Raw genomic sequence first — 24,974 nt, forward strand, 5'->3', positions numbered from 1 at the left:
CAATAATAATGGCTGAAGTTAGAAATATTTCATAAAGGTTTATGCGATCACGCATACCTTATTGCAATGAGATTATTGGAATTTTGTTTTTATTAGATAAAACAGATTTTTCAACTTATGTAATGATTATTATCTGTTAATAGTCAGAAACAAAGAAATCAACGTTTTTATCACTCTTATTATGATGCTTTCAATTTTGCTGTGTATTTAAGCAAGCATCCAGTATAAAAGTTTTTGTAAAATTAATTCAAAATGATCACGTCTGCGTAGTATTTGGTAATGTATTCTGGTACCCAACTTTTGTTACCTTCCCTCTTCATGTGATACATTCTAGGCGAAACCGGGTGATCCATTTCCGTGGGGATACTTTGGCAATGCCATTTTCTACGTAGCCCGAATTCCTATGTTGGTCTTGTGTCCATCCCGGGTTCATGAATTCAGTGCAAGCCTTCAAGAAACGGTTAGTCTTTCATATAAGTGGACTGCATGCTGCATGTGATACATATATTGAAAGATGTGTTTTTACATTACACTGCCTCTGTTAAGTGAACGTCTCTTGTCAACTCTTCTTACTGCCTGGTTTTCATGTGTTTGGTGTTCTTCTCACAAGTTGGAATTTCAGTCTCATCTACATCCATCCTCTTTCTTTTTCCACGTCAAAAAAAAAAATGGTTTTCTTTCTTAAGATTGAAGTTTCTTTTGCCTTTGCTTTGCAAATTGATTTTTAGTTTTCTGTAAAAGAAAACAATTGTCCCGGTTTTGTCTGTCCGTCCGCACTTTTTTGTCCGCCCTCAGATCTGAAAAAAATTACTGAGGCTAGATGGTTGAAAATTGGTATGTTGATCTTCCGAAATATACCGAATTGCAGCCCTCTAACCTCAGCAGTTTTTATTTTATTTAAGGTTAAAGTTAACCATAATCGTGCGTCTGACAACTATATAGGACAGGCCACCAACGGGCCGTGGTTAAAGTTTCATGGCCCACGGCTCATACAGCATTATACCAAGACCACCGAAAGATAGATCTATTTTCGGTGGCCTTGATTATACGCTATACAGAAAACTCGATTGCGCAGAAAAAATTTCTGCGCATTTTTTACTTGTTCTTTCTTGCACTTGCCGAGACAGTTTATAAAGTACAAGAAAGCAGATCACTTTGTACATATCTTAATCATATTTCTCACCATTTTTAAATATATCTATCCTCCTACTGAGACAGGCAGGCAGACGCAGATTGGCTATTTTCCTTTACCATTACCATGCTGGAATTATTTACGTGAAAAGCTTTATTTCGTCAGCCGTTAGATTTTGTTACTTCCGAGCTGTGTTTTGTCTCAACAGATTTCATGGACCCCGCCTTCATTTTACTGTCTTTCCAACTAAAAGTCGTCATATATTTTGCTGTTGGTTCCATTATTTGTTCTTGTGACATTTTCTTGGCATATTAATATATATATATATATATATATATATATATATATATATATATATATATATATATATATATATACACAGTATATATATATATATATATATATATATATATATATATATATATATATATATATATATATATATATATATATATATATATATATATATATATATATAGAGAGAGAGAGAGAGAGAGAGAGAGAGAGAGAGAGAGAGATACGCTTTGTCACTGCTATGAAGATGATTAATTTAGGGAAAAAAATTTCTGGGACTAAAGATTTAAAAATGAAATTTATTTTCTCAAGCAACTTTCTTAATGTAGGAATATATTTTCTCTGTATTCTAATTTCGATAAACCATTTATAGAAGCGTATTGATTTGTGTGAATTTGTTTTTTCTTTTGACAAATGGGATTTCATAATCCTCAAAAGTCAGATCAGTAAACCTAATATCTTCTTCTTCTCAGCTTAATGTCAAGTAGGGACCGTTTTTAATGAGTCTCCTCCAGCTGTTTCTGTCTTGAACGGCGAATTTCATAATTGGTTTTAACAAATGAACAGACGGTTGCCACCCCAGACTCACACCTTCCCTGTTTACCCTGGTCTGGGACCGGCACGGATTTGCAGCCCCCCTCCCCCCCTTCCTTCTCCGCTAGGCTAGATCAGTAAACCAACAATAATCCAGCAATGTTGGTTATTTTATTTGATATATGTTTTAAAGTTTTTTTGCACACATTTCTTATTTGTTTTTTCAGTTCTTCTTGGTATCCGAATTCGACTGGAAATTTCACTTTCACTTTGTCAGTAAACTAACTTGGTTTTCGGAATGGTGACAGATAGCATGTTTCAAGGAACAACACTTGCCTCACCAAAGTTCCTTACGCTGTTATGTCAAGAATATCTGATGTAATCCTTCTGTGGTAAAATTCCATATCTTAAATTAGCATCAAAACCCAGAATTCTCATCTTGGCTCGCCTTTCTCAAAGCAGGTTTCTTTATATCAGAGTAAATTCTGTTAACATTGCTCGTTGCTGTCATAGCATAATTGGTGTTGTCTTTAAACTTTCATGTCTTTAAGTTTATAGTTGCATGTTGTGCCACGAATCAGCATGCTTAACCATTTCTCCTTCTTAGCATAAAATCTGTTTTTTTTTTTCTAACCTTTGCTAATTGTTACTTGATTTAATATCTTGAAGTTGACATTCAACTAAACTTTCATTCTTGAACGATTTAACCAAACAGGTTATACAGTATTAATTTCGTAATGGTGCAATCTTTTTTTTTCTTGAAGAATCGTAAAGTTAAAGTAACTTGCACCACTAAAAAAATGTATTACGAATAGATTTTGCAAAATTTCACGATGCATATGATACCAAAACAACGCAGAACAGCTGGAAAACCAGAAAGTCATAGCGTGATTTAAACTTTTCTTGGGCATTCTATGAAACAGATAGCGAAGCAGAACACACGACTTGCTTTGTACGGGAAAAGCTGCCATCTCCTGGAGGCTGTGATGAACAGGCAGAGTGTCACGATGGAGCACGGAATCTCGGCTTGGGGATTCTTCACCGTCAAACGGGAGACTCTGCTCACCTTCTTGTCTCTCATCGCCTCTTACGTCGTCATTATGTTGCAGTCTTAAGATTTTCCCTAGAATGATATTTTTTCCTTTCGTTCGTTGATTGCATTTTGTCATTAATTATAATCATTGTCTCGCAGTGCTTAAATTTGTATTTTTAGAATTAATCTGTTGTAAGACGGAAGTCAGATTATACTAATTTCAATTATTTTTATTCATTATTTATAGTCCTCGTATTGCAGTCTCTAGACTTTTACTACGAGAATTACTGTGCTGTAGTGTTTCAGTCTGATTTTTTTTTATACAAAACCAATAAAATTATCAGTGCAGTGGTGGTTATAATTTGGTTATATTGGAAAATGGAAAGAATTATTTAGATAGGTGGAAGTTCCTATTTTGAAGCAAAAACACTACTTCGGTTTTCATGATTAGTGTAAAATGAGAGTTCCAATACATGATATGTGTTCTCTTTTGTCGTTTGATAAAAGAACCCAGTAATTTGACATTCATTAATGCATAATTATTATCCTGTGGGCTTCTACTTTAATTTATATAGTACTGACAGCCGCCATACATGCGCAGATTGGACATTTTAATATTTCAAATGTTAAAGTTACAAATATCCCATTGATAAATTCATTGTATCCTAGCTAACTCGATAGGAATCATAATGATAAACTATGCAACGAGATCCCCAAAATGCACCATTTTATTATTGAGATTTTATTATTTGGCCTCACAAATGGCAAGGGCAGTGTGTGAGGCCTTCTGCAGTAGGACTGCCATAGGTGTGCCCTCAGTTTTCGGAAGAGCAGTTCGGATGTTCATCAGCAGGCGGCAATACCAAATTTCTGTGGCAGGTCGACCTTCAATTTTTTTGCTGACGTCCAGCTACAGCTTATTTCAAGATCCCCTTGCTGATTTATCCCTGATTGGAGTGTTCAGGAGATTGAGGGCTTGTCTAGTACTGGCAGGCAGTGATAGGGAAAATTCTGCTTGCCAGAACTGGTGTATAGTAATTCTTTGTACACAATCCTCTCTCCCCGTCTATCCAGCTAATGTGTGATGTAGGGTGTCTAGCCTTGAGGAGGTAATCTGCCTTTTCTGTTGTATTTGAGCCATTCTAGAGGCAGAAATGTACCTCTGCCCTGCGGAACCAGACAGATGGTTCAATCATCAAGAAAGGGGGTGGCTGGAGATTTACTGTGTTTATATTTAGAACTTTTTCTGGAGACATCTTGTGATGTATCTTTTCCGTACATGATAGTCTCTCTATCAGTAGACTGGGCGGTATTTAGTCTGTTAGTTGCCAGTGTTTGACGTGAGAACTGAAATTTTTATCTGGCGTTCTACTGAGAGTCTTCTTTATAATAGATCGTCTCTCTAGCAGTGACTATATTTAGTCTGTTAGTCACCAGGGTTTGGTGACACATTTAGTGGGGCAATCAACCACTAGACCATAAGTAGTACAGCTCTGATGTGTTAATGGCGTTCTTCTTAGTTCTTGTAGAATATGAATATGCTGTTGACTGCAGATGCAGAAGGGGAGGCCTCCAAGAATGTTGTCCATCAACTTCTAGAATGTAGCCCTACATTCTGGAGGTTGAATGTAAAATAGTTGATAGCATAGGTCCCAAAGTTATGATTATTATTGCCATTTCCGGGATACCTTCTTAGTAAACTGGAACTTGGAAGTATCCCTCCATCAGGTCAGACTTGGAGATATTCTTGCTCCATGGTGGGTGGAAATCAAGTCTGCCATGTTGGGAAGGGAGTAGTGGTTGCGCTGTGTCTGGAGGTTGACCTGCAGTTACTCTGGCGGGGCACCATCAGCTGTCTGGTTTTTCAGTCGTGCAGTGGGGAGGCCCAAGGGTTAGAGACCTTCTGGCAAAGGCCCATATGTTCCATAATTTTGAAGGCTTTCTTGGCTGTGAGTATTTTCTTCAGCAGCAGGTGTTGGAACGTGGAGTGGACCGCGGGGGGGGGGGGGGTGGGCATCGTTTTGATATAATGGTGAAATGTGTGTTTGCAGGGGTCCCAGGAGTCTTGTGAAGTTCAGGCGCACCTACCCCTGGATTGGAACCCATCCTTTTGGGTTGATACATGAGTGGCAAGGCCGCCCCCCACCCCCTCCACATGGGGAGGAGAGAGAAAGGGAGAGATCACAATCACATTTAAATCACATCGCACTCTAGGGCATTGACACTTTATCAGCGCATATATTTTGTTTAGATTAAAACTGCAATGTCTCTCTCTCTCTCTCTCTCTCTCGTCACATAAATCAGTGAAAATACGGAATTTTTAAAAACTTCATCGTGGCATGCGCAAGGACTCCAGTTAAAACTTTTTGTTCTAACTTTTATTGTTAACCGCATTTGCAGAGCCATCTAGTAGCTGACAGAGTATTGTTATTATTACGCATGTCGTACAGCTCTTGTTTAATGTTGACGTCAAAAGTAGTCTTACTCGTCGTCAGTGTCTTCATTTAACGGTTTCTAATAATGGCTGCCCTCCCTTTATAGCCTAGTTCCCTCTAGACTGTAAACGACCTAAGGTAATCTTGGTGGAGTTCTTGTTAAATGTAATTTTTTTAAAAATCTGTTTGTATGTCATTTTTCCTTTAGCTTAGACTCAATATTAACGGCACAATTACCGAACGATAAAACCTCTGTTGGTATTTCTATTAAAATAGGCTACTAAGATTAAGGTTGATATCCTACTAGGCCTGGCCAATGCGAGCCGTCTGGGCAGAAATTTTCCATTATTTATTTCTGGTGTGAAGTGAAAATGTAGAATAGTTTTTAATGGTAGAACTAAGCGAGAGCAAGAGCTCTACACCGGGTATTACTTTGGAAATTGATATTTCTTACGGTATTTTCGTTGCTTATAAAGAATTTACCGTTATTTTTTGTCGGTCGACAATAATTAGCCTCAGAATTTGTACGTTGGCCAGCCTGGACTGCTATCGCGCATGCGCAGTGTTATAGGGGAGCTTTTGGTAAAAAGTGGTTTCCTTCAGTGTGGGGGGAGGGGTCCCGAAGCCGACCGAGTAACACTGTCCGCTAGGTTAGGTTAGAGTATGTTAGGTTAGTATAGTTCCTTTTAAAATAGGTTTCCTTAGCCAATCCTGCTAGAACTAAGTAATAGCTCTGCATCGGGTTTTACCTTGGAAATTGACATTTTCCATAGTATTTCGGGTAATTTTTCTACAGACTTCAGCCAGCCATTTCGCAAGGTTCCTTCTAGCCATTTTTGCATGAAAAACCATTTTGGGTTTTTCAAACAAAAATAGCTAGGAAATGATAGGGCACTAAAAGAACCTAAAAATACCAACCTAACATAACCTAGAGGTGTTTACTGGTTGTTAGGGTAACCTATGGGTGTTTACTGGTTACAGTTTTGCCGTATTAGCTACGGAGGGGGTGGGGGTATTGTCTTACCTTACAAGTTGTAATTTTATTAATAATTTTTCCCTGTTATTAGGCATTTGCGAAGATCATGTATTGAGATTAATTTTTTTTTTGTTTTAAAAAAGAAAAATATAAATTACAATGTGGAAGGTGGATTGAGTTTTCCGAAAAATAACCAGATTGATATTTCTTATAGTTTTTGGTTGCTTATAAAGAATTTACCATTACTTTTTGTCGGTTGACTGTAATTAACCTCAGAATTTGTACTGTACATTGGCCATCGTGGAATGCCATTGTGCATGCACAGTGTTACGGGGGAGCTTTTGGTAAAAAGTGGAAGTTTCCTTCAAGTGTGGGGGTGGGGGAGATGGCCAAAACCCACCAAGTAACACGGTCTGCTGTGTTAGGTTAGTATAGTTCCTTTTAAAATAGGTTTCCTTAGCCAGAACTAAGTAATAGCTCCACATTGGGTATTACCTTGGAAATTGACTTTTTCCAAAGTATTTCGGTTACTTATCAGGAATTTACCATTATTTTATTGTCGGTCAACTGCAACCTGTAATTAACCTGAGAACTGATTTTTTTGTATGCTGGCCATCCTGGAGTGCTATTGTGCATGTGCAGTTTTATAGGGAACTTTAGGTAAAAAGTAAAGTTTCTGTCACCAGCCCCCCTGTCTAAACAACATGGCCTACTAGGTTAGGTTAGGTTAGGTCATATAGCTTCCCAATGACTTTTGTATTCGTGGAACTGTTCCATACAGTCCGTGGGAACTGTTACTTAGAAATACCCAGTCCCTTATCAAACATATGGCTCTCTGATGACTTGAGCATGCAAGGAACCATTCCATAACAACATGGCAGTCCAGACTTTCTCCCAATGTTTCCAAAATCCTACATTCCCAAAGGTTTCCCAACCATGGGTAGATATGAGGGTATTGTTTTACAGTATAAGTTGCCATGACAATATGAGATTGGAACTTACCTTAGTTCTTACGCTTGGGAAGAGCTCGACCAGTGAAGAACAAGAGGAAGTTGTTTCTGGTGATAGAAATTAACTCGCTATAATGTGGTTGATTCCAGCTGTAGGTCCCAAACAAGGTAATCAATAGCCACGTAAAAATAAATTAATCCTTACAGCCCTAGGAGAGCTGTTAATCAGCTCAAGTTAAACTTAATACTTTTTTTGTAACTTACCTTTTTGAGAAGAGCTCTCCATTCAAGTTATTCTGAACCCCATAAACACTATGTGCAAACAATAAATAAAAAATTAATCAAAGTATGACTTATAAGGTAAGACAGTAACCCCCTCCATATCCAATATGGCAAAATTGTAACCAGTAAACACCCATAGGTTACATTAGGTTGGTATTTTTGGGTTCCTTTAGTGCCCTATCATTTCCTAGCCATTTTTGCATGAAAAACCCAATAATGGTTTTCATGCAAAAATGGCTGGCTGGAGTCTTACTGGCAATGTATAAAACTACCAATATGAGGTTAATAATAATTGACCAACAATAAACAACACCACTCCTTTTGTCAGCAACACTAAAAGTATAGGAAAAATGGATTTCAAAGGTAATAGTCGATGCGGAGCTCTTGCTTAGAAATACCTTTTTAATGTTTCTATATACTGTACAAGGAAAGTGAAATACAGGGATGCTTCCCAAACTAACCTGACTGAAAGGGCTATCAATCATTTGGTGGGATACCGGGCTGCATCCTAACCTTACTTTCCTTAAATTAACCCTAACAGGCAGGCCTTATGACCTAACCTGACCCAAGGTGCCATAAAGTTAATTATTCTCATGTTTGGGTAATTTTTTGTCCTGTATGCCTTTTCCCACCCTTCTCAAAAGAAATTACCCTGACCCAAAGGCTGTTGTTTTTTCCACTGTGGTCCTCCTGTGATAGGGATATTTTTGAGGGGTTTAATCAGTAAACTAACATTGCCAACAGAAATAATGTAAGAGTTGTCAAAATCTATTTGTTGAAGCATTAGACTAATTCAAACACTTCTCAGGCACAGTGCAACATTCTTTGCAACTCAGAAGTCATGAAAATCGCATCCAAACTACCATTAAAACCCTGGCCTGCACTTCTGTTGAGAAGGTTATCCAAGGAGTTTTCAGAGCCTTTATACATCCAAGTATGAAATTTATATGTTTGTTTATGATAGGCCATTGCTTAGTCTTGAAATGCATAACCAGAGTCTTGCTACTCATGGGAGCTTTGTTCCCCTGATTGGGATGTGACCAACCCTTCACAGACAAACTCTTGCACATTATGTGCCCTTTGGGGTGGCCATTAATCGAGATCTCTCAAAACACTTTGGCTAGCCTTATCTTTGGCAAGGCATGTTGGCAAGTTGCTCAGCTTTTTGGATCTCATTTGACACTGAGGGTGGGGAGTCTCTTTTTCTTGTTCTTGCCCAGGTAGGCCTATGTGACAAAAACTTTGGACTTATGTTTCCTATTTCTGACAAGTTGGAGACTTTCTTGATTTCTTACCATCTGGGACTTAGACCTTAAGGAGGATTTAAGATACATAGTCTTGGAAGGTGCATAACCAGCCATCATGGTGTCTCCATTACTAATCACTTAGGCTTTGATTTCAGGAGGAACCTCTTTCAAGTTCCTTTGGAGACAAATGCAGAGGTGGAGTACTGCCATTACTGCTCACTCTCCTTGTATTTCATTATTGTTTCTTCTACCCATAACTAAGCACCCATGTGCTTAAGTTAGTTTATGGCAGCCATGTTCTTTGGGAATAAGGTCTAAAACCACAGGAACATAACTATAAAAAATTAAGGCATGGTACAAGATCACTTGTACCTTTTGCCACTTCTTTATGGGAAAATCACTTGAAAGTCAAGCTTTTAAACTCCTCATGTGGCCCTGTTTCATTTGAGAAGACTCCAGCCTTCTAGCAAGAAAAAAAGATCTGGATTCTGCCCATTTTTAGGACATGGTTTGGAGGTACACCTAACCCAGTTCAGGTGGAACTTTGATTGAAGGTATTGAGGATAGGATTCTGACAGTCTTCTTTCTTTCATATAAAAACACAGATAAGCACCTAGACCTCATTTTGTTTGGGAGGAGCTGTATTGGTAGCTCAATCATTGTAAAACTTTCCCAGCTCCTTTCAGACAGTCATTGGTTAGGTTTAGTTTAATGCAGAGTTGCCAGGTTTCTTCTCTCTTTCAATCATTCTTATCTGTTGATAGCCCAGTCCTGGATGATATTGCTTCCCACCAACTTTGATATCCCCCTCTTTGATGGGAAGGGTAGGATTCTTCTGAACCACACTGCCTCTTTGGTTTTTAGTTATATAGGAATAAATACAATATTTTAAAAGTTTTTTCCTAAGTATACAAAGCCAAGTACTGTATTTATATTTCATTCCAGCCATCCGACATTGTCTGTGTATTATAAGGAAAAGTAAGGTTGTCAGTCAAGTTAGTTAGTGGTTCCTGTACCCCTCACCTTCTCATTGATAGTTAACTATTGTACCTTTTTACTATGTTTCAGCAACCAAACCAGTTATCTCTGCAGATAGCTGGTTTGGTATATGAATTGCACACTACATAAGTGTTCAGGGTTATATACTCAGGAAAAATGTAAATTAGCTATCTTTGAAGTTATATTCAGAATAGGTAACTAAATTGTCTCATGTGCACAACAAATCTTGAGGTGGTGCATGGTAGAGGATAAGGCTAATCGATACTGTTATTTTGCTAGTCTTCCACATCACATCCTACTAACTATTGTAGTACATTACTGTTTCATTCCAGATCTGTATGAGGCTTCTACCTCCTCATTCCACTTTTGCTGGGAACAAATAGTTGCAGTTAGTTTTCTTCTTATGCATTTGTAATACCAAGGTCAGCAGTTCTATTATTAATGGAGGATAACCGAAGATTTAATGTAAAATTGTATAGCAAGTGCTATGTGCATAGTTCAAGTATAGTTAAAGTAGTTAGGTTATAGGGTTAATTGATTAGTTTTACAGTAGTTAGTACAAAGTATACCAACAGTGCACCTTCCCATGGTGCATTGTAGGCATTGCCAAATGGTGTTTGCAGTGTTCCTTTGCCCCCCAAGCTGCACCCATTTTTAAGGCTTTTACTCTACCTCCATTCCTACTCCCTTTCTTCAGTCATGCTGTCCAGCCTCTCTTAACCAGTACTTTTTAATTCAGCCATGAAGTTTACTCCCAGTTTCACCTTTAGATCTTTGTACTTCATATACTTTATTTTTGGTATCTTTTCCTGTTGCTGTCCTAGCACTCCAACTTGGTCATTGGTCATTTCACTGTCTCAAAAACAATTGACATGTTACCCCAATGCTTGGCTTGACTGCCTCAGTTATATACATGAAACCAAACCAAGCTTGATAGTACAGTACATATTTTTCGTAATGTCTTAGTTATTGTAGTTAAAAAATACCTTCAAAGGTACTTTTTAAAAATTTTCATACTGGATTTTTAATTATAACTTTATCCCACTTAACCATGCATACTCTAGTTTCATAACAATGGGCATGTTTTTAGCATCTGGACACAACACAATATTTTCCTGTTGACCACCTTTTGGCTTATCAAGTTACTTTTGCACTAATGTCATGTGCCATCCTGAAATTGCCCTGACCATATTCAAAGGGTCATAACATTAGTTGCACATTCCAGTCGCAGGTTCTTTAGGTGATTGTATGGCCAGTCTAAGATGAAGATATGGTGTTTTATAATTGTTCAACTTGTCCTTATGTACCCTCCATATGATTTCATGGGACTTCATTGTTTGAATAAAATGTGTTTGTAGCCTTGTTTGATCCTTGAAGTTTGGGCAACGACATAAGATTTGGGCCAATTAAAGCATCAGTTTGAAAATTTACCTCTTCTGTTATATGATTTTCACACAGATTTTTCATTACAACAGATTCTGGGTATATATTTTGTATTTATTGCTTTGTGTAAGTTTTAATTTTTCGTTTGAATACAGTATTCACCTTGATAGAACTGTGAACTGTAGCATGTATAGTATAAATATATACAGATGTCTACTTTCTGCAAATGTGTTACTTGCAAGGCAGTATGACAGAATGTGTACTTTGTTGTCATACTACAAAAATCCTTTAATTCAGAGTATGAACTAGGCTTATTCAAATATACCATAATCTTCCCAGTTTGTAGCTTCTTATCCTTAAGTATGGATAACATCTGTGCCAATCTTTGTTGAAATTTATTTTGGCACATTATATTTCTCCATAACTAATAAAAGAGGGCAAGCCAATAACATTTACCTTGCTTTCTTGAAAGTTGCTATCTGCAAAGGCCACCCTTCATCTTAGAAACCCATAGTTTGGACAGAAGTACTTCACTGTAGAGTGATATAGATTGTGTTAAGTTTCAGGAATTCTCCCTGCAGACCAAAGATAATATATTCAAGGCCATGCTTGTGCTTCTCTTGGGGTTTAGTATTTATCATCTTAATTTTTGGAGTGTAAGTTGAATGGTGAGCGAGTAAATGGATTAAGAGGGAGAGATTTAGTGTTGCCAAGGTATAGAGATGTAAGAGGTTCATCCTCCAGAAGTGGATCTAGAGGCTCCAGCTAAATAAGGAAAACCTCCATAACTAATGAACTAGTCTGTCTCACCTGCTGAGGAAGGAAGCTGCCTGTAAGTCCTCAGTCTAGTGAGATGTCCATGTCACTATTCATGCCTGATGACATCCAGCTGACCTGGCTATAGCCTAGTTAAAAGTCTGTACATTGTCCACATACAGATCCCTAGGTTTCTCCCCTAAGAATTTGCATGATCCTGGTTCCTATCAGTGAACTCTTGTTACTATCAGAGTACTGAAGCATCAGACTAGACCAGTAGCAATTGAAGTTTGACGTCAAGGCATGGTTCATAATTTAAGGAATAGCATAAGTTGCTGACACTAGCTCCTTAGATTGCCCCTTAATTCCCTAACAGCTATGGTTTTTCTGTCAGTTAATATGAATATCTCTCCTTCCCATCAGTGTCTGTCATTCCTGCTTATTCATCACAACTCTTCCTCCACAAATGAATGAATCCCAAACCATTCAGTGGATCTCAGCATTTCTTGGTACGAAATTAAACCATCATACATAACACACAAGAAGGGAAATAGTCATGTTTTTTAATTGTTTCTGTAACTCTTACCCTTTAAAAACATCATCTACACTGTCAAAGGGATTTAAGTTGAACTCTATCCAAAGGTAGACTGATGAACAGATGTACATGAAGATCATCACATGTCTGTGAGTGCTTGTCACACTAAGTTGAAGGGATTTCACTCAAAACTTGGTACAAAGATAGAACATCATGCATAGATGTATTTGAGGGGTGATTGTCCTGTCTCAGTACTGTATCTGTCTCCCTGTGTCACCCAACCTCACCCAATTTAGCAAAAGAGTGAGGAAAAAGTAAATCAAACAATGGTCAGGCTGAATGAGATTTGGAAATCTAAATAGATTGAAATTACACTTGAGAGATTATACATAAGTCTAGTACAATCTATATTGCTATATGGACATGACCCATGGTATGACAATATTTTTTTTTTTTTATGAAGCTCTGAAAAGAATATCAACAGAATATCAACAGTCAGGTGGTAGGCCAGAGTTAGGTATGATACCTTAAGGGATAAGATAATGACTGAAGGAGGTGGTAATGTCTTGAAAATACCCTTCTCATAACTAATGGGAGAATAGGATGCGAAAGTATCATCTGGTCTCCTTGGAGGAGAATTGTAAGTGGAGATTTGTTCAAGGTGAAGCACAAGAAAGACATGAATGGCAGAATTTCATAGAGGTCCTTTTTCCACGTGCATTATTGGAGGCAATGATGATGATAATGTTTCAAAACAATGTGATTATAAGTTCATAACATAATTATAAGTTCATAACATAATTACAGAGTGAGTTTTCTCAATATTCCTAAACATTTCAAGTCAAGTAAAGAGAGACGCATATTATTAGATCATTAGATAAAAAGTTTAACATTTGGGCTTTCTGTTTAGAGTAATAACCACAGACAACATTTGTACTGTACTTCCAACAGTTAACATCCTCAAAATATGTGTGGTAAAAGGTACTGGACTACAGTACCGTACTGTACTTTTCACCTTCATAAAACAAATAAGACAACGTGAAAACTGGAAACCTTACACAGTTTTAGGTTTTTCTTCCAGCACATCATCATCTCTGTATTGGGTAAATTAGACCTAAAGTAATTTTTAAAAAATATAAAGAATATGCTAAAAAAAAAAAGTAAATTGTGCATGGACAGACTGCGCCAGACACAGAAACTTGAGCTGGGCAATACCTGAGTCATGGAGCCCAAAAGCACAAGATAGAGTAGTCAGATCACAAAGTCTGAGGTGTGAAGAAGTGACCAGCATTAAGGCAGAAAGAAATGCAGTTGAGGGTCAATTATCCTGTAAAGAAACATTTGTATACAGTAGCTCACAGTGTGTCGTGTAAAGCCCCGTCCACACAACCAAACTTTGTTTGCAGACAAAATCGAGAAATTTGTCCATTGCCATACTCGCCATTTGTGTTTGCCATACACATAGCCGAAGTGTAAGTAGATTACTTTGAGCAAAGACACCAGACTTTGTCTGGGGTGAGTAACATACACGACTACCAGGCATACAAATGTGACAGATTGGTGCAAAGAGCCAGTGCATTGGTTTTATCACATGAAACAGATATTGAAAGCATGAAATTTATTTTTATATTTTGCTAAGGTAATTATATACAATACATGAATAAAAATATTTACTGGAATATACAGAGTGTGTGAACATGAGGATTATAATATTTGTCATTGGAATCAAATATAACTTGATATCCATGGGATATATTCTTAAAATATTCTGTTTTAGATGTTAGATGTTATATATAATACATCTGTTTAATCTATTATATATGGTCATATATTATATGAAATTAGGAAGTATATTGTCCTTGATTTTTGAGAATTATATTTACATATATTTATTTATTTTTTTTTTTGCATCCATTTTCCTTTCTGTAAATTTTCTCATATAATATTACTTCTCTTATTTGTTTTCCTTACTGGAATGCTAGGGGGGTAACTTTGTCAAGTAGAGAATGGAAGGTCTTTGTGTCCATTCTTGCCTAACTTGGGAAGCATTTGTTGGTCCCCTCTCCAGTTCTCTTACAACAGTTGCATGACTTCTAAGAGCTTTCCTTTTCATGAAAGCTTTCACACCATTCCCCTCAACCCACACCCAGTGCTCTTCTCTTCAAACATATTCCTGTCAGTAAGACATAGAGTGCCAGTCGCCCTCTTTTCTGGGTATGATCCATGCTGCAATTGTCATACTGTGCTCACCTCCACCCAGACTTTGACTGGCCAGACGGCCATGTGAACAACAGACTTTCATTTGTTTACAGATTTTGTCTGCCAATAGACTAAGTCTCCCAGACAAAGTTTGGTCGTTTGGATAGGGCTTAAGATATACTGAAATCACTACCCTGTATTAGTTGATGCACAAAAAATAAGTTGGTGCTGGTTTACTTTGGTTCATGTTAAATCCTGAACTAGGTGGCTTCATTGATTTTATAGTTTTATAGTATGTTTGTCTTTGTTTGGGTTGAAGACATTACCATCCCTGATACCGAGACTAAGCTAGACTTGACTGAAATCAAAATTAAGGGTTTTCAAAAGGTTTATACAATTGTAGTAATCTGTTTAGCTTATGTACTGAACAAAAGAATTATAAAGATAGTGTTATCTTTTAATTACTTGGAAGTTAATCCATGCAAACAGTTCGTCATGCAAGTACTCAGCCAGGTGACAGTTCTTATGGTTCTAATGAGATGGTAGTTTGTAAACTATGAAATTGTTCTTATGATTTTCACTTAGTTTTAAATATTCCTTAGGAAATTGTTTTTCACAAACGTGCATTTTAAATTTTCCATTTATGTATATGCAATGAGAATATTCATCCATTAATTTATATTGCCCACTGACAGTTTTATTTTTGAAATAATGCAGAGTTATATATTCATGAGGTCTCCAGTTATTTTATTTTATTAAAATATTTGTATTTTAATTTTCCAGGTGTCCATAGTCATGGAAAGTATGGCAGAAGACTGTAACACAAACAGATGTTCTGAAGCGTTCTTGTGAATCCTTTTATGGCTTTGGTACCTATGTACTGCACATCAGTGAAGAAAACCACTATTTTCTCAGATAGGTAAGGATTAAAAATAAGCTGCACTTGCAAGATAGGTGGTATTAGGTGACTCCTGTAGAACTCGCTCTGCTGTATCTCACGTACTACCAAAGGGCTGTTTGCTATTAGCAAGCATGTTTTTGTGGTCTGGAATGCATTATTGTTTTTTCAATATTTTATTTTAAGCTGAAGATTGATGGAGTAGAAAGTTATTTTACTTTAAGACAAGAATAAGAGATTTGAAAGTTAGTGTTTGTGGCCTATTTCAGTTAAATATTTGTCTTATATATTGTACTGTGTCAGGATCTCTGTAAAGATACTTCATACTGCAAAAGCCCTGGATTTGAGACTTGAGAGATGCCATCTTGTTAAATAGCATTTTAAAAACAAGAGCATAATTTTTTGTTTTAAATAAGGAAAAAAATAAATAGCATTATCAGTAGCGAGGGTTTATGGATTGTGAAGAGTCTGATACAGTGGTACCATATTATTGAGAGTGTGCCCTTTGTCTAATTCTCAAAAGATTTTATTTTCTAGATACAAATTTGTGATTCACAAAAGGCTTCTTTATTTTCTAGATGATAAGGATGAAATTATTGGGTGAAACACTACAGTATTTTGAATAATTCTTGTAGTTAATTGATAGCATTTTAGTTATATCTCAATATTGCACCATTGTAATACAAAACTGATTCTTTGCTCCTCTAAAGATTACTGTAAATGTACAGTGGCAGTGCTGTAAAGGTTACTGTAAATGCACAGTAGTGGTGCTATAAAGATAACTGTTTATGCGTAGTATTAACATTACAACAAAGGTTACTGAAAATGCACAGTAGTTGTGCTATAAAGGCTACTGTAAATGTATAGTAGTAGTGCTGTAAAATTATAGTACATGTAATGGACAGTTGACTTGTGTGTTGACTGTGTTGTGTATCCAGGTGAGACATCAAGGTAACCTTTACCTTCCTGCCGGACCTCAGGATTGTTTGTATTGGAAGAACCAAACAACACTTGGAGGGAGGGGTCATTGGTAGGAACTGACGAGAGTGAAGGCTGAGGATCCTTGGGCCACGAATGCTCCTCAGTAATATCAGGGGCTAAGGAGATTAATGACTGAGGGTCCTTGTGCATTGATATATGGGGCTTCACAATTGCGGAGTTTTTCTTAAACATTGTGTATAAAGGGAAAGTGTTTGTTAGCTTTATCAGTCTTACATTGGTTGTATGAGTAATGTTACATTTTGGGTGATAAGGATACTTTGTTACATTTGAGGGACCATACTCAAGGATGACCTGTCTTAACATGAGTACCAGTTGTAATAACTAGGAGAATCTTCTAAGTGCCCAAAAAATAGCTCTGCTTCCTCTACTACATCATCATCTTGCACTGTAGAAGATTTTAGTAGGCCTTGGGGTATCATCATTGGTTGGCTTTTCCTTGTGTACCCCTGTATAATCCTTGAGTTATTACTGTCTCCTGCATCAACATAGACAAAGTCTTTTGAAGACATTACTTGCCTCTCAAAACTAACTTCCAACATTCTTTCAGTCATTGGCTCTGCTCTACACCCATGGTCTGTGTGAAGGGCATCATGAAAACAAGGGTGGTTTAAGTTACCTTAATGCATATTATACTCTTGTTAGGATACAGGAGGTTTACCTCCACATTCTTGCCAGAAGTTTCAAGTTATTTCTAAATTTCGGAATGAAATATTTGTGAAACCACTCCAAAAACATGGCCCTCACCTAAAACTTCATATTGCTTACAAACATGTGCAAACAATTTATGTTTTTGTTTTTTGATGCTTTAGTGAGTTTTCTATGCACTTAAAATTTATCTCTTCAGTGAGTTCCTTCAGGGTGCCTAGGAAATATGATGTACCACTGCAGCTGTCAGCACTTTTTTTTTTTTTTATGGTTTTCAAATTCTTCAATGTATACCACCTATCAGAACTAGCCAGCCATCCCTTATTAACCTTAAACTCCCTCTCTCACACACAACCACTTTTTCGAACTGGTTTTACAGGCTAAGAACTTTCACGCAAAACTTTATCATGAACAGCAGTGCGTTTATGTGACATATCCTCCAGCCAAACACTTAAAGGTCTCAGTATGAGCAAGTTTTTGTGAACTTGAGACCATTTTTGTTGTAGGAAGCAGCAGCTCTCTTAGGTACAATAAATAAATTTTACTTTCTCCTACTCTTTTCAGTTTAATCCCATTTCTGGTTCACTGTTTTTAATGAGTTGTTCTTGCTGTTTCTATCTTGAACAGCTTATTTCATAATTGGTTTTGGCAGATGTTGTATGGAAGGCCTTCCAGTGGCCAGGTATTTGGGCAGTGGCATTTACTGAAGGGTTTTTACACCATGCCATAGGTTGCTGCCTTTTTCAGGATGGGTAAATATATTTGATCTGTATTATTGCACATATGATTGATTCATTCTTGCCCAACTTTTAGGCCACATCAGTCTTGAGCCAGATTCCATTCTTCATTCAATACCTTGTTTTTTTTTAGGGATTTTTGTTACTAAATGTTTCTGCACAACACAGACAGTATATAGACCAGTGTAAAACTACCCAGACTCACCAAGAAAACATCCATATTGCAATACACTCCCTGAACACCTGAATTAGCCCTGGTCACTTACCAACCCAAACTACATCCCCATAGCTTTTACCCACTAAGTGGGTAATTAACTGTCAGCGTTACCAGCGCTTACAGGAAAATCTTGTCAAATGAGTTACCCGAGGTACCGTTGACAATACTGCTGCAAGTCCCGGCCGAGCGAGGCCGAGATCCCCAATTGCTTCTTGTTCGCCATGCTGTGTGGGTGTGTCCCACATCAGGCAAACTTATGGTCATTTAGCCTTCCTCTGTTACCTTGGGTTCAGTACCTCTTGACTTCCCCTTCAAAACTCCTTTGAGTTCCAGTCCAGTTGGTACATTCTCCACCTGTCCAACGTCGGCGTTAGGCAGTCCGGTGGTTACTCCAAGTGTGGCTTCTTCCTTCTTCCCTCCTCCGGCCTCCGGCTTCTTTCTCAACTTTCCTGCAGGTTTCTCTGTCCCTCCGTCTAAGGCGTCCATGTAGGTTCGGGGTATCGAGGACTTTTCCCCCTTCTTCATTAACCAGGTCTTCTTCAGTTCCAGATTCCCATTCTCATGCGGTTTTGATACATCCGGATTTGCGTGGTTCGGGTGTTGCAGCCTCTTTGCTCTCAGGAGTGGCCATTGTCCGCCCAGGTGTGGCCATCCCAGGTGTTGCGTCATTGTCGTTGGGTGGTGCAGGGTTTGCGCAACCTACTTTGGTGCCTCCAGTATGTTCGCAGTTGATACGTCAGGTGTCCATCTCGCACACCCAGGGTGTGGCAAGTTCCGGTTTTTTGAGTATTGCGTTTGCTAGGGGTTGGCCTGTCTCTTTTCCTGTTCCAGCTTGGTCGGACCAGTCCGACAAGGATTGTTCATTTGAAGAAGAGGATCTGGTACCGGATATTAGTTTTCCTTCAACTAATGAGGAGCATAAGCGGATGGTGGACTTCATCCATACTCTTTATCCTCAGTCCAAGGCTCCGGAGGAGCCTATACACTACCGAATCAAGCGATATTCGAGTTGCTTTATGCGACTGAACTGGTAGTTGCTCAGTCATCAAAGAATCTGGTCTGGTTTGGCTGTGTCAGGCAGGCATTGAGGGAGTCAGACATGGGTTAGTGGCTTTGATAGGGTCGAGTAAGCAGCATTCAACCTTGCTTCCTATTCAGGAGGGGTTTTTACAAGGTAGCGGGTAACCCTTCTGCAGGTGTCAGGGTTCCTCACAACGAATTGTTTGAGGCTTTTCTCTCTCAGGTTCCTTCGTCAAATTGTCTGGTCTCAGTTTCATCTAGGGAGGCTTGTATCTTGGAGTTCCGACACCTTTCGCAGCCAGTTGGAGGCCTTGTCCCACTCTATGTGGATGTGGTCCAGGTTGATGGATATACTCCCTCCGATCCTGTACTGCCTGACAGCTCATCACTTCGGTTTCAATGGGGCTGGCATACCAGGTTAACATTTCGTCTGACTGTACGACATTCTTTGGCAAGAAGAGGAGGGACTTCTTTTTAAAGCTTCCGCCTCACTGTCCAGACATTCAGAGAGGGTTCTGTTGAGGGCGCCTTTTGCGCTCTGCAACAGTCTTTTAGGGAGGAGGATATCTCCTCCATGGTCAGTTTTGTGTAGCCGTTGTCAGCAGTAGCGTCACAGCAGGCTATGATTAGTGTGGCTGCTCAGGGTTCAGGGGATATGGTCAGTATAACAAACTTGTTGCTTCTAACTCATGTCTCCAGTGTCGGCAATTATGCATCGTTGAGGGTACAAAATGTTAAAGTAGAGGTGGTCCTGTCCAACAAGGAACAGCCGGTATACCCACTTGGAGAAGCCTCCTAGGGAGAATGTCCTCTCTCTCTCTCTCTCTCTCTCTCTCTCTCTCTCTCTCTTTTTTTTTAATTCTAGGGTCGTGTTGTCTCCCCGTATGCTTTTCTCTTCAGGTATGTCTCGGGAATCGCTGGAACTTCCACATCAAGAATGCAGTTTTAGTTAGGAGCGATTCTCACTTGTCGGATCTTCTGTAATAGTCAAAAGAAGTGCATCTGACATCTGGAAGGTCTGTCGTCTCCCCTCTTCCCGACATTCATCTGTACTCAGATGTCTCATATCAAGGTTGGGGAGCAACCTTGGAGGAACCCAGGCTTCGGGCCTCTGGAGGGATCGGGAACGAGAGGAATCATAATCTTCGGGAACTCAGGGCTGTAAAGGAAGCCCTCAGGTGTTTTTCAGTCGTAGTGGGTCCCCTTTGCGACATCGTAACTGCCATGTCTGATCTGAGAATTTGGGGGGGAACAAGATCAACAGACTTTAGAGGTGTATGCTTTCCGCCATTCGGTCTCATTCATCAGGTAATCAGGAATTGCGGGAGTGTCAAGATGTCTATGACTCTAGCTCCTTGCTGGACCTAACGCCCTTGGTTTCTGGAGCTCCTAATGCTCCTTACGGAAGTTCCGATGTTCCTTCCCTTGCGGAAGATCTAGACAACCGCATTTTCACCATTATCATCCAAACTCTTGCGTGATGAACCTAGTTGCAGCCAACTGCCAAGCGAACAGCTAGACCGACCGGACTCTCTAAAGCTATGTCTAGAGAGTGTTTCTTTCAGCTTGAGAAAGTCAACCTGATTTTCTCTAATTCCTTCAGAAAGTCCAGATTCTTTCGTTTTCGGCTATTGCTGGCTACCACTCAACACTTAGCAATACATTTTTCCATCTTCCCAAAAATTTCTAGTAATAAGATCTTCCATGATTTATTACGTTCCTTTAAGTTTAATGTCTGGTCTTGCTGACTTGGGCTACTTCGTGAGATTTGCCGGAAGTTCTAACAGTAGGACAACTGATTAGGTGTTTTCTTTCTTTCGGCTTTAACTGCAGCCAGAAAGGTGGGCGAGCTTCGGGAAGTTTTCTAGGCTGGTTTCCTTGGCAGGAAATATGTATTTCTCTTCCGGCATTCGTGGCAAAGACAGAGTCGGAGGCTAAAACCCTGCCTCGTTCGTTTAAGGTTCTTTATCTGCAAGTGTTCGGTTCCGGTGATCCAACGGGGATGTCTTTATGTCCGGCACGAATATTAAAGTGTATTTATCAAAGGTTGAGAAACTCCGTCTGCTTCTGTGTACACTTCTTGTCTCTCCTTGGAATCCTTCCTGTCTGCTGTCAAAGAATGCGATTAGTTACTTTCAGAGAGAGGGTTCCTTGTCCATAAGCGCTCACTCCACAAACACAGTCGTGGGCACACCACACGATTCTCATGTGGTGCGAGCTTTGTTCCCTTGAATACAATTTAATTTTGACTTTACTGTACATTATATTTAGCATTTAACAGTTTTTTCATTTAATTCAACACCCTTCCCCCCCAAAAATTCCATTTGTTACTTAATATTTCGAATTTCTTTTATTGCTGGTGATTTCCCAGGCTTCTCGGTTCGTTCTAGGCGTCTTCAGCTCTGTATTTCCCTGACCGCACAGTATTTGGAGTATGTCCACTTCATTTTCCTTTCTAAGGAATTGTTCAGTGTCTTCTATTCTGGAGGCAGTTTACTTGGGAGTCCATCTCAGTGTTTTCCTTTACTTAGAGACGTTCAATTCGCCGCAGCCCGTATAGCGGCGAAGTCTATTATCTAGGGTATGGTCATTTAGCTAAGGTGGTATTCATGTAGTGCGGTGTGGTTCTTAAGTTAACCAGATAGAGGAATTCCTTTTAGGCTTTAGAATCTTAAGCAACAGTGATAGTATAATCACATGAACTTAAGTTTAGTAAGTTTAAGTATCCTAATCTTTGATATTTCCCTACGAGAGTCCAAGGGGGTGATCTTGTAGGCTAGCCTAGGCTCATGCGTTGGTGCTGAGATACTTCTTCACTCGTCGGTCGTCGGCCTTTGCCGTAACCTGCAGGGTGGAGGGTCAAGAGCTCGGCATACTGCCTCATTCCCTCCTTACTTGGTAGACTCTGTATAGCCACTTCTTAGAGGTGCCTACTTGGAATTCGGTGTTGGTTTTCACGACTTTCTACCTCGGGAGACATTCAGTTTTCTTCGGAGAAGAGTTACTCACTGGGTCCCTTTGTGGCGACCAACTTGGTCTTATAATTACGTAGTAATGTCAAGGGCGGTGGGGGGGTAGGACTTTAGGTACTGAATGTAGTCTAAGAAACTTAGGATTCTCTGTTGGTCGGGAGTCATAGTGAGAGTATTGAGTTTGGCGTTAGTACTGTGAAGTTGTGCAGATCCAGTGGACAGGTTTGGTTTCTTCAACCTCTTCTGCGCAGACATCGGCGGCAACAGGCGGCGAAGAACTCGAAGATCCTGCACACTCAACTTCTCCTCCATACATGAGAGGCTACAATAGCCACATGGGAGGTTCATCGTACCCCTCCATACATGAGTGCGCTTTGATTAGCTACAGGGAGGTTCATCGTACCCCTCCACACATGAGAGTGCTTTGATTAGCCACATGGGAGGTTTGTTGTTCTCTGCTACTCATGGGAGGCTGTGATTAGCCAAGTGGTAGGTTGGTTTTTTGCTACTCCCTATCCATGAGGAGGTTTGAATACCACATGAGAGGTATCTCAACTCAGACAGTACCTAGACATGAGACTGACGTCGTCAGTACACTCTCTACAGGCATCCTCACCTGCCGAGTGGGATAACCAGGTGAGGATACATTCATTTATACAGAGTAGGCGAATAATGAGTTACCTGCTTTCCCAGTTGGCAGGTCGTGTATTGCAATAAGAAGTTTTCATAATAAAACTAATATTGTAATACCTGTACTTACCTGAACACCTGAATGATTCCCACCCTCCTCCCCACTTCAATTTGAATAGTGAATAATGCAATTGGGGATCTCGGCGTCACTCTGCCGGGACTTGCAGCAGCGTTTGCCAACGGTACTTCAGGTAACTTATTTGACAAGATTTTCCTGTAAGCATTGGTAACACTGACAGTTAATTACCCACTTAGTGGGTAAAAGCTATGGGGGATGTAGTATACGGGCTGGTAGGTGACCAGGGCAATTTAGGTGTTCAGGTAAGTATTACAATACCTGTATTAGTTTTATTATGAAAACTTCATTTTTGCATGTAGTGTAAAACTACCCAGACTCACCAAGAAAATATCCATTTTTGCATTGTTAAATTTTTCTTGAATATTCACAAGATTGTGTATTCAAGTTCAGGCATAAGTTGATGCCTGACTGTATTGGTGTTTGCAATAGCCAGGTTGTATTTTTAAATTTTGCAGGCCAAAGTCATTAAGTAACACTGATCTATTGTAAAACACCTCAAAATTGTTATTAAAGTTCAGGCATAAGTTGATGGCTCCATCAACTGTATTTGTGTATGCTATAGCCAGGCTGTATTTTTAAATTTTGCAGGCTAAAGTCATTAAGTAACACTGATTTATTGTAAAACACCTCAAAATTTTTAAATACACAATGTGGTTAAGGGAAAACCATTGTTTGATTGTACTCAAGTTACCAGATGGGTCAGCTCAGTTGATAAGGATTTTAACTCGGCCTGGCCATGTCCAGCTATTTGATGTTTATTGTTACCAATAATGGGTCGACATTCGCTTTTTGTGACCTGTCTTTTTAGAATATTAAAGTTGCTTTGGAAGGTGAGGAACTATATATATCAATAACCTGGGCTTGTACAAGTCCTAAACATAAACAGGTGTATGGTTGTTGCAGAAACTAGAGTTGTTTTGAACAAGATGGTTTTATTCCTTTCTCTTGAAATAAAGTCAGTCCCCTGGCCAAAAGCTGAGAGACTAATGGTTTTAGGAACTGACCTTGACTTTTATGGGAATTCCCTTTTAAAGAGATCAGTATCCTGTATACCTATATTTTGCTTGTCAAAGCTGTCTTCTCTCATGTCCTGGAATTTGCAGCTACAGTACATTAATTACCTGTGCTCAGATAATTATGCTGTTGGAACCTTTTTGCTGAGGTGAGGGTTGAAGCAAACCAAAGCACAGTAATTGAAAATCTTGTCGTCTTGTTATGATCTTTACCAGAAGATTTTGATGCTCTAGTGAAGGATGTTAAGGAACATTTCTCTAAAAGTTGGAGTTATCGCACTGATTTTAGCAATGCACAGATGTTCAACAATGAATTATTATTTGACCTTTTTTGGGTTTGTAATGTGTAATTGTTCAGGTGAGAGAACTATGTTAATATCCTAGGTGCCCAGAACAAGAGGGAGTGCTATATGGATGCTTTATGTTGCCTGTAATATTCAATCTCCATCCCCTTTCTTCCTTTTGCAGGAGCCACAGGTGCAATATTGTCCCTAATTGTGAGGATTGTTTTGATTGATCTCTTTTAAAGTGTATTGCACCAGGCAAAAGAATGTCAAAAAGCAATTGCTGGCTGCTCTGTGGGTTACCCCCTTTAAATTGGACATTCATCTTTGGCACTTTTCATCCCTGGTCTCTCCTCCGCCTGCTGGATCTGATCCTACTTGTTCTAAGCTTCGGTCTGTGGGTGAATGGTCAGTCCAGAGGAAACTCAACTTGTACTTTCTTCTCATGGTTAGACTGGTGAGCAGTCAGTAAAATATCTGCCCCTAGTAGGGACAGTGACTATGTATCAGTTTTTTCCACCTCTTTCTTGGGTACTCCATCTCATTCCTGAGAGATGTTGAAGGCATTGTAACTTTTTCTGGGATTGGCTGGAAATTTTGTCTGCTGCTTTCATAGTGCATGCTTTCCAGCTAAGTGCTTGGTTTTTGAAATTCTTGTTGTT

General features: G+C 39.1%; 1 protein-coding gene across 5 annotated transcripts in view; it reads left to right on the forward strand.

Annotated features, from left to right (window-relative positions):
* LOC136838644 (uncharacterized) overlaps window positions 1-24,974 on the forward strand; it is a 58,553-nt gene that overhangs the window by 29,120 nt on the left and 4,459 nt on the right. Inside the window, exons 7-9 of one of the 5 annotated variants that reach the window (XM_067103952.1) lie at window positions 335-460; window positions 2,884-4,942; window positions 15,539-15,674. In XM_067103952.1, coding sequence (XP_066960053.1) covers window positions 335-460; window positions 2,884-3,075 — 318 coding nt within the window. In that variant the 3' untranslated portion in view covers window positions 3,076-4,942; window positions 15,539-15,674. Of the gene's footprint in view, window positions 1-334; window positions 461-2,883; window positions 4,943-10,214; window positions 10,305-15,538; window positions 15,675-24,974 lie in introns of those variants that run through there. The other 4 variants (XM_067103954.1, XM_067103956.1, XM_067103953.1 and 1 more) reach the window with 4 other exon arrangements.

The sequence above is a fragment of the Macrobrachium rosenbergii genome, chromosome 5 (genome assembly GCF_040412425.1).
Source record: "Macrobrachium rosenbergii isolate ZJJX-2024 chromosome 5, ASM4041242v1, whole genome shotgun sequence".
Taxonomy (NCBI): Eukaryota; Metazoa; Arthropoda; class Malacostraca; order Decapoda; family Palaemonidae; genus Macrobrachium; species Macrobrachium rosenbergii.